We start from the raw sequence: 10,528 nt of genomic DNA on the forward strand, positions 1-10,528 counted from the left end.
AGTAATGGACCATTTGGGTTTTATGATATCTAGGAGAGGTGATGGTAATTTTTGTATGTGGATGGATATTGTGGAGCAAAGAATGTTTTTCTCTTTCTAAAAGATTTTAATTGCCGAACCTTTGACTTCAACCTCTGACTTCAACCACAAACATGTGAAGTCTTTCTGGTACTGTGCACAGTGGTTATGGGAGGTGTCACTGGAAATACCTTCCTGATACAGTCGTGTTGAGTTGGGCACTGAATGGTGAGGCTGGGCTTCAGGCAGCTAAGCCACCCCTAGAACAAAACGTACCCCAGAAGTGTTCACCTGAGGTTCCCTGGTCAGACCACAGTCCAGGCTTAAGCTGTGCTGGGAGCAGGAATCCAGCCTCCAATCCCCACCTTCACATCCCACACGTGAGCTCTCATTCCACTCCCCTGTTGGGAGCAAGGCGAACAGAGCAAACCCACTGCCCCTGTTGGGACCCTGTTACGGACAGAGGGAGAAGCTGTCCAAGTTTGCTCCCCAGGTATTTTTGTCTTCTGAGTCAGCTCACTGGTCAGGAGAGAGGCAGAGACTTCTTCTGAGGCCTTTGCACCTGCCATGTCGTTGGGCTTATCCAAACAGCCCGAGACTGGGCCGCAGCTGAAAAAACAGCCCAGATTTTTGACGTCCTTTTGTTTACAGAATCTCGCCCCTCCTCTGTCCCAACTGCAGAGCCAGGCAGGAATTCTCTTCATTATCTTCTGCCGTGCTTCTCATGCCATTTTTATTAAAAGAAGAAAAGGAAAAAGCAAGGGGAGTGCATGCGAGAGAGGAAAAGGTAAAAAAGAGAATGATTTTATGTGGACAATGCAAATGGCAACACAGGAAAAAGGAGGGGAGCTGGGGAGCACATCTATCCATGCTGTCCTCAAGTGACCTCTTCCCCTGGGTTTCTCTTTATCAATTGCTTTGGGAGCGCTTGGGGAGCCTGCAAATGTTGACTGTGTTGTAGGGATATGGGGACGTCGCTCATGGACTGGGGCTCGTTCTGGGATGCAGAGCTGTTTGGGAAGTGCTGCCTTTGGGCACAAGACTTGGTGATTATTGAAAGCCAAAGCAAGCTGGGTCCTTTGTCGGGTGCTTGAGGTGCAGGATGTGTCTGCTTCGCTTAACAGTACCTCTGACAGCCATAATTTAACTGGAGATGCCTAAGACCTTGTCATTTTGTCCTTAAATAACAGAAACACTGTCTTCTTTCATTGCTTATAGCCATTTCTGTTTTCATAGGACAGAAAGTGGATAAGCCTTTTGGATATTTTCAGTTTTGTTCAAAACAGGAATTTGTTGTGCTAAAAAAAAAAAACAAAAAAAACAATTTCCTGCTATTATTTGTAGCAGGAAAAACAGACATGCTATGGTAGTGGGAAGAGGGAAGCAGGTTGCTGCTTCCCCTTGGTGCTTTCAGGGGCCGTGCCCCTTGTGAGACAGTGGCACAGAGAAGCGGTGGATACTCCATCCCCGGAGACTTCCAGGTTAGGCTAGATGGGGCTCTGAGCACTGATAGAGCTGTAGGTACCCCTGTTCATTACAGGGATTTGGACCAGATGGCCATTAAGGGTCCCTTTCAACTCAGATAATTCTATGGTTCTGTGTCCTCAATCTGCAGCCCAGCCATAGGCATCGAGCAGTTGTGGCTGGGGCACAGCTGGGTACCTGTGAATGTGGTGATCCTTCAAAACCACTTTGGTCTGAGTAGAAAACTGCTTCCTAGTGGTGTTTTTCCCTGTAAGTTGTACAGAAATACCCATTCAGAGAGCAGCAATCCATTGTCCATGGGATGCTTCAAGTTCAACATAACTGCCCCCATACCCAGGAAGACCAGGAGAAGGGAGAGAGGGCTGTACATCTCCAACCCTGGATCTGTTGCTTTCACCAGCAGACAGGCTAGGAACCCCGGTGGCATTCCGCACGGCACGCTCCAATTCCCCCTCTGAGCAGAGCACTTGAGTCATTGCTTTTTAATACGAGTGCCTCCCCACGGGCGGAAGCCGCAGCGATCAATGCGACTCACTCAGTTCTCGAAAAGGTCATTAAAAGACCATAGATATAAATTTAAACGAGTGTTTGTTCACATCCTCAGCGTTAAGGATGCTCTCCTATCTCACCTCCCGACGCGGCACGGTGTGGGACTGGCGGCACTGCAAAGAGCACTGTCACCATCAATGCCACCAGCAGCCAGGGCCCCAATTCTGTTTTTATCCCTGCTTGGAGCAGCCCTTGTCTTGCAGGTGACAGCATGGAGCAGCACTGCTGCCAGTGCCTGACGTCAGCGCTCCCCGACGTGTTCAGGATGCTTCCCGCATACCAGATTTTGCATTCACAGTCAATATAATTAAAGACACCAGAGCTCTCCCCACGTAATAACTTTTCATTTCCAGTTTTCTGTCGTATTCACCCACATACGCATCCATCTCCAATCACCTAATAATTCATAAACACCATATTCTCTCCTGTGCTTAATTTAGTACTGTGTCTTCTTCCATTCTGTTCTGCCAACTTCCCACCCTGTGCATAAACAAATGTGAACTTTGCCTTGATTTTGCTTTGCTTCCATGTGCACACCAGCACACACAAACACTCCCACACATGCAGGCACACTTACAGGGATGCACTTTTGCTGTTGGCTGGATGCCTGTCCATCACCTGCCAGTGGAAATCACGTTTGCAAAAATCACAACTTGAAAACTTATGTCGGTGTTTCATGCTTGTGTTTCATGGTTTCAGCACATCAGAAAGCACTGTTGATCTGTTTGTTTTGCAGCTATTGCAGCTGCCTGGATGGTTCATTGATAGCAAGGCTTTTCTAAGAACTGAACATTTTTGTGGTTGGAAGATATCCGGAGGCAAAATCTAAATTTCTACAAATATCCTTGTTAATCTTAAATATTTTATGAATGGTTTTGAGAAACAATTAGAGAGATAATCGCCCTTTAATATTCAAAGCCTGCCTCTGCTTTTTGTTTCATCAGTGTATATCGGATGCTTCCCATCTTCGTGTTGGATATTAGGAAGAATTTCTTCTCAGGAGTGGTGATGCATTGGCACAGGATGCCCACTTCCACTGACCCTGGAAGTGTTGAGGAAAAGAGTAGATGTAGCACTGAGGGACTTGGGTTAGTGGGCATGGTGAGGGAGGGTTGATAGCTGGACTTTGTGATCCTGGTGTTCTCTCCAACCTCAACGATTCATTGATCTTAATCAGCGGATTCATCTAGGAGTGAAAACCTCAGTGTTACACATCGGGATGTGTTTGGCCATTGAAGTTATTTCATGTGATTTTTTTCTGGTTGGCTCACGTGACAGCTTTATACAGGGTATTACTAGGGCAGAAGTTGGATAACTTTCACTCTAATTAAACAACCACACTAATATCTAGGTAGGCATCTCCCCAGCAGAGACAAATTGAGATTCATGCTACCTGAGGTCTCTCAAGTTTAGCCAATAGGTACTGCAGGCTGTTGCCAACAGGAATCAATAAGAAAACACTTGTGATATGCTTTGGTTCCACTGAATTTTATCCACAATTTAAAGTGTGGTAGCAAAGAATCAAACCCCTGTGTTGTAAGCACGTGTTTCATTCAGTGGTACTTATACTGAAGGCATGAGAAGCAGCTTTGTTGTAAAATATAATGTGTGGCATTGGACTTAAAGTCGTGCTTGTTAATTTAATGAGTGTTGTAAGGAGATAGTTATGTCACCAACCTGGACCTCAGTCCACCGATGCCTACTCCAGTGGCTTGGTGCTCTATAGAGGATAAATATCTCCCCTGCTCTGTGGCTTTGCAGATCAGCACAATGAGGATAATGGCAATGAGTTTCTTTGTGGAACATCTTAAGTTCTGCTAACATAAAACATGCCATGAAAGACCTAAATATTCACATTAGGTTTATATTTTTCTGTATTATATAAAAAAAGATCTTGTCTTGTTTACAGATTCACAGGATTTAAGCAGTTAAGGCTCTGCATAAATATGGAACAGTCTGGTAATTCTTTTTGTGACTGTTTAGATGCTAATACCGTGATCCAGACAATGGTTTGGATCCTATTTTTAAAGTGAAGAAAGCTTCCCTTTAACTCTGCTGGTTTAGAACCTGTACACAAAGTAGGTAACATATTTCTCTATCAGAGAAACAGCCCAGTCCAATTCTGTCTGAGATCAATAGATAAATTCCCACTGGCTGCAGCTGCAGTTGGACTGAGCGGTCGAGGAAGCAATCGGTGTTTGCAGAGTTTTGAGTTCCTTATGTGGTCTGTGCCATCAGCTGCAGGTAGTGCTGTCCCTGAGCACGACAGAGCCCATGGCTGCTTCTTTGGGTGCCAGCAGTGCTGTGATAGTTGGTCACAGTGCACAGTTGGGGTCAGTGCTGGTGCAGTGCCACTTGGGCAGCAGGCATAGACCTCAGCAGCAACATACAGGTAGTTCAGCTGTCAAACACAGGAGGTTCAGGTTGGACATTAGGGAAAATTTCTTCTCCAAAAGAGTGATCTGGCATTGGCACAGCTGCCCAGGGAGTGGTGGAGTCACCATCCTTGGAGATGTTCAAGAAACGTGGACATGTGGCACTGAGGTATATAGTTAGTGAGCGTAGTAGGGTTGGATTGAGATTGGACTCAGTGATCTTAGTGGTCTTTTCCAGAACCTTAATGATTCTGTGATTCTATAATCAAGAGCTGCACCTGGATGTGCTCAGAGCTGTGTGTAAGTCAAGTGTGGGCTTACGGGGATCACAAAAAAAAGAAGCAGCCAACCAAAAATTATCCCCATCAAAATGAAAAAAATGTTCTGAGGGCCTGACGGAACCAGGATTTGCTTTCTGTTGGCCAGCCCTCATTGCAGTAGCTCCTTCTCTGCCCTTTGTCATTGCTTTTGATGTGCTGTCACTCAATATTTCCTCTTGTGTTGCAGGGAGCTGAGCGACAGCACCACGTACACATACCAGGTCATCGTTGTTTCCGGGGCAGAGCAGAGTGAGCCCTCCCCAGCACTTGTCTACGTCTCTGGGAGTGGGTACTGTGGAGATGGAGTTATCCAAACGTAAGTCTGGAAGAGCAAACGGATAAATCTGAGCACATCTACCCAGCCACAATCTGAGCACAGAAAGAAAGTGATGACCTCTGATGTCACCTTAGCTTAGATTACCTTTCACCTGCACATAAGCACTCATGTGCTTGATGATTACCAGGATGATGACGTTTAATTGGAATTTAGGCCCTGCTATCCTGGCACCAGTAGATACAGACAGAGATACAGATAGTGGAGTCCAGCGGGATTGGTATGAAGCGCGCTGTGTGCTGTTTGTGCTGTTTGTTACATGTGCATGTGTGTGACATTTCCTATATGGAGCTCTTGTGCTGGAAGAATTCCCACTGTCTTTGATGCTGTCCTTCCACACGAAGCTCCATGTGCCTGGCAGCTGGTGGACAGGGTAGAGCCCCAGGTGGCCTGCTGGGTTCCTGATGCATCCTCTTGTTGGACTCGGGTGCACTTGGAAGCGTTGGACTTGTTGCTGGGGGTTGCACACTTTGAGTAAGCTCCACACTCTCAGCAGCTGCCAGCCCTCAGACCACTGGAAGTGTAAAACAGTTGTTCACAACTGCTTTCAGGTTTGTTCTTTTATTGTGTTGGACTTTAGGGACACCTGCTTCTAAGCTTCGTGGCATAAGATTATTTAATTATGATTACAGAAGTAACAACAAGCAAATGCTTAATCCAGCCAATATTGTTGTCTTGAAATGTTATTGATCAGCAGTCACCAGTACAGCTCTGTCAGGTTATATACCTGGCAGCAAGTATTTGCAGGATGAGGCCAACAGGCAGGGAAATCAAACAGAGCAGCCAATTGACTTATGAATCCAGGCCAGTCTTGGAGAGAGAGGTGGAGAAAGACAGATTAATTTTGCTTTCCATAACTTTTCTCCTACTGTTATGTTTGCACATTCCTCAAACATCACTTGTGGCTTTGCAGCAAGCGTCGAACAATAGCTGAGCTGCCTCACGAGCGAGCAGGAACCAGACTGTGCCACAGTGTGCTTAGTTGTGTCCCCACTTGCAGCTGTGGAGCCTCTTTCTCATCTGGTTTGCACTCTACAAACAAGCAACAGTGTAGGCTGGAGCAAGGCAGGACCCCATCTCTGACACCACCCAGTGCCTGCAGACTGCTGTCACCTGGAATAGCCCCGCTGGGTTTTGTACCTTGTTATTCCCATACTGGGGTCACAGACTGGCCTTTCCAGATTTAATACAAAGGGTTTCAGAGATTCCTGTTCTCTTTCTCCCCACCTGCTGAGCTGCAGCCGCACCAGCTATGAAGGAAGTTGCTCATATCCTCATCACAGAACAGCAAGTGGTATCCACATGTGTAGGAGAGAAGTGGCCAGGCAAGTCTGTGAACCAGGAATGATGAAAGTAGGAGCTGAAGAAAGAAGGGAGAGGAGTGTCCAGGGTTGGAACGCAGTGCCACTCCATAGGATGTCAGGGCTTTGGGGTTCTGCAGCTCATTGGGATGACGCCATTTGCCATCTGACTCATTTTTCTTGTTTGTGCCCTTGCCTGTAGAGACCTGGGGGAAGAATGTGATGACATGAATAAGATCAATGGTGACGGCTGCTCCCTGTTCTGCCTGCAGGAGTTATCCTTTAATTGCATTGGTAAGTCTGGCTCAGAGCCTTTCCACTTACAGTGGGCAACTGCTCTATGCAAGGCGCGAGGAAAAAATCAACAGCATTTTCACCATCTCCAGCTGAAGAGTTGTCATGGAGGAGGGAAAAAAGTTGGAATTTGTAGGTTTGAAAGGCAAACATATCTTCCCAGCTTCTGGCCATTTTGATGGGAAATTGGTTCTGCTGGCTTTGAAACAACCTAGGACTTAGGGCTAAGTCAGCCATTGTGGGATTGATCCAAAGCCCATTGAAGTCAGTGGGTGGCTTTCCACCGCCTTCAATAGGCTTTAGATCTGGCTACGTGAGAAGACATGAACTGATTTTTTTTCTGGTAAACAGGAGGAGGAGTGAAAGGGGAAGGGGCTGAGACCAGAAGCAAGTCCAGCTGAGGTCACACCTCCTTTGAGTTGCAAATCAGTATCTGAAGATCAAAGGTCTGGCTAATCCCCTTTTTGAGAGGTGAAAACTACTTAATCAGATTTCATTTGCAAGCCTGGTTTGCTCTGATTAGCAAAACCTGTAAGCACAATGGCCGGAAGATGCTCGGGCTATCTGGGATAGCAGGGCTGCGGTTGTGAGCTTTACATATTTATTAAACTCTCTAGGAATGCTGGGGGCAGAGAAGGGAAAAGACCAATTCTCACTGAACCTTGTGCTGGGCAGCCCTGCGTTGGGGGATTGCATTTCCCAAACAGGACTTGGAGATCCGGGAAAGGATGAGACATGCAGACCTTCTGAAACCAAAGTTAATGTTTATAAGGGATCAGTCTCTTCTCAAGAGGTTTATGGGATTCCTTATCTGGACTAACCAAGCGAATGCTCTGTCTGTCCCATCTTGTGATCCAGTGCCTTCAGCTCAGGGCATCAGTCCTGAGCAGTTAATATAATGTTGGCAAGACTGAAATTTGCTCTTTTTGGCAATCTGATGATTATCTCTTGTGGCTGGAACAACATATAACGGACCTCACAGGCAACACGTTTCCCTTGGGTGGTAAGCTGGGGACTGCTTGTCTCATCCACCACATTTTTACTTCAGCATCCCACACAGTCATACTTGAGGCCTGATTCGGTGATGTACTTATTTCCATATTTACATATGTAAATAGCTCTATTGAAATTTGAGAATATTTATGGTCAGGGCTAATTGTGACTATTGGTGGTCTTGAAGTGACATTTATGTTTCAAGTAACTTGCTGAATTAGACCTCAAGCACTGAAATATATTAGTCATAATATTTTGAAAGCGAAATAAACACTTATGCAAAAGTTTTGGGTTTTTGAAAAGTCAGGCATGACCTGAGATGGTTCCAGCAAGGGTTGGGGACAGAGCTGTGCACCCTCATAGGTCTCAGTTCCCTGGTCCAGGTCAGTTCTTGGGCCATCGCCCACTTTTGTGTTTGGATATAACCCCGAGTCCACTGTCTTTAGCCAAACAAAAGTCTCCTTTGAGGCTGGTGGGATGTTTTCTTGGAAAATACAGACTGCTTGGGTCCCTGTTTGAGGAGTAGAGGAAAATAAAGCATAATTTATTTCTATGTTTATGAGGCTAATACATGTTATAATCTTGTAGGACAACAACAAATTATTTCAGACTGTTATTTATGCAGCAATATTCTTGTTGCACTGTGCAGCTTTTTAGAGCCCTGGGAATCACAGAATGGAATTGGAAGGGACCTTAAAACCCATCGAGTTCCAACCCTGCTGATGGTAAACCCCTCCCAGCAGAGCAGGTGCCCAAAGCCCCATCCCTCCTGGCCATAGCACTTTTCTGGGCAGCCTGTCCTTCACTCCTATTCACCAAAGAACACAGTGAGCCTCCCATCATGTACAGAGGCTTTGCAGAATCAGGACTGTAGGATTTGATCTTGTGAATGTTGTGGAAGCTGGAGGGAATCCCTGGAGGTCTCTGGTCCATGCAGGGCCAACTTAAAAGTCGGCTCCAGCCTCAGTGCTGGACCGGTATCTCAGGCTGCCATCCAGCTGTGCTGACATCCCCATGGACAGAGGCAGCCTGTTTGCAGGTGTCCCTCTCTCTCTTTTGGTCCCTTTGCCTTTTAGGATCATGATGTTAACATGTGTTTTTTTTTGTTTTTTTTTATTGCTCTGACTTTCCTTTGAATAAATGGCACGAGACACTTTGCTCCAGTGCCTGTAATAAAATTAGGCTATTTTTTTTATTTCCTTCTTCTTGGTTTTGTTTTCCCTCCTCCTCTCCTCTCTAATCAGATAACAGCAGATCAATCTGCTCTGCTGGGAGGAGGGGCGAGGGGGGAGGGAGGCAGGGACAAAACTGTGTGGTCTTTGCTGTCAGGTTGTCCTGGCCTTCTCTGCACACAAAGCCGACTCAAAGAAAACAGATAAGATTAATAGCATCTTCTCCCTGCAACATGCTGAAGAGCGACAGCGAGATTAATTAATTAATTAATGGGAGCATCTGGCAGCGCTGCTTTATTTTGAAGTTCTGCGGCACGCTCGCCCATCGTCGTGCTGAAATTTATCACCTGTACTCTTTTTGTTTGTTTGTTTTTTCCCCCTTGCAGAGCAGATTTTGCATCTTCTATCTGCCCTGCACAGGGGCCTCACTTTGCCTCTCGGTTCATGGAATAGGAGTGAACCACAGGGACTGACGTACCCCTCTCGTATTCCTGGCTGCTTTGCTTTCACCTTGCTTGTGGTTTCACCCAGGACACCTGGTTTTTGGCATTGCTGAGCAAGCCTGAGCAAAATCCTGTGCAAAACAGGCCCCACTTGGAAGAGTTACGATTTGCAGTTGTGCAAACCCAGAGCCTTTTAGCACTCGATCTGTTCCCACCGGGCTGTTGGGAAATGGGTGTCTAATAAGCAGCTGAGCACCTCGTCCTTGGTGTGCACTCTCCCACAAACATCGTGCACATGCTTCCAGATATATGTGTGTGCACTGAAAAAGAGTGCTGCTTTCATTTGCATTCCTTTTGTTGAGTGTGATGTGCATTATGCATTGATTTAGCTCTCCAGTGCTGAAGAAAGAGAAGGATATAATAGAAAAGATGCAGAGATCAATAAAAAAGAAGGGAGGGGGAGAGAGAGTAATATGAAAAGAGATGAGTAAAGACTGATAGACCTCATTGCAAACCAGCTGGAAAGTGGCTGCAAAACTTCAATCTAGCTGTAAGTTTGCCTGGTAATTTATGGGGTTTTGAACCACATCTTAGTGGGGTTATTATTGCTGCACTTTATCTCCTTTGCTTGGAAGGGCTCCTCACTGAAGCCTTTGTACAGCAGTGTGGGGCAGCACTTCTGCTGCCTTTGGATGAGGGTGTGGGGTCAGACACACATCTCCATGGGCACTGGGTTGGGACTTGGGGTGCGAAACACCACGAGAAGGCACAGAGTGGAAGAAAACAGAAAAGAAACTTATTTAGCTCTTGAGTTTGCCGCCGATTTCTGGCGTGCTTGCAGCATTAGTCACAGTGGCTGTTCGGAGAGAAGTATGATTTTAATTTGTCAGCGATCCGTTAACACCTTTTCTTTTGCTGCTGCTTGGCCCCAAGAGCTTGTTTGGTCCCTCACAAATCTGGATCTGCCCTCCTCCTCCTGGAGGCCTCTCCCTCCAGCTGTGAGCCCTACCTTTGTGGGAGCTCTGTCCTTTACCTCTCCTATTATCCATAAATTAAGCATAGCACTTTCCCCTAATCTTATTGTTTGGAGGGCTGCATTGCATTCAGGGAAATGATTAATATTCATGAGCTTGCTATCTCCGTTTGGTGCATAATCCTCTGGGGAAATTGCAGTGTTAAATGAGTGACACAAACTTAATTTTATATGTCTTTTCTTTCCTTTCTTTCTTTTTCCTTTTTTTTTT

At 46.0% G+C, this 10,528-nt stretch overlaps 1 protein-coding gene across 2 annotated transcripts in view; it reads left to right on the plus strand.

The window, feature by feature from the left end:
- PAPPA (pappalysin 1) overlaps positions 1–10,528 on the plus strand; it is a 171,980-nt gene that overhangs the window by 81,745 nt on the left and 79,707 nt on the right. For both annotated transcript variants that reach the window (XM_010720813.2, XM_019621403.1), the window contains exons 8-9: positions 4,935–5,063; positions 6,585–6,676. In XM_010720813.2, coding sequence (XP_010719115.1) covers positions 4,935–5,063; positions 6,585–6,676 — 221 coding nt within the window. The remainder of the gene's footprint in view (positions 1–4,934; positions 5,064–6,584; positions 6,677–10,528) is intronic.

This window comes from Meleagris gallopavo, chromosome 19, assembly GCF_000146605.3.
Source record: "Meleagris gallopavo isolate NT-WF06-2002-E0010 breed Aviagen turkey brand Nicholas breeding stock chromosome 19, Turkey_5.1, whole genome shotgun sequence".
Taxonomy (NCBI): domain Eukaryota; kingdom Metazoa; phylum Chordata; class Aves; order Galliformes; family Phasianidae; genus Meleagris; species Meleagris gallopavo.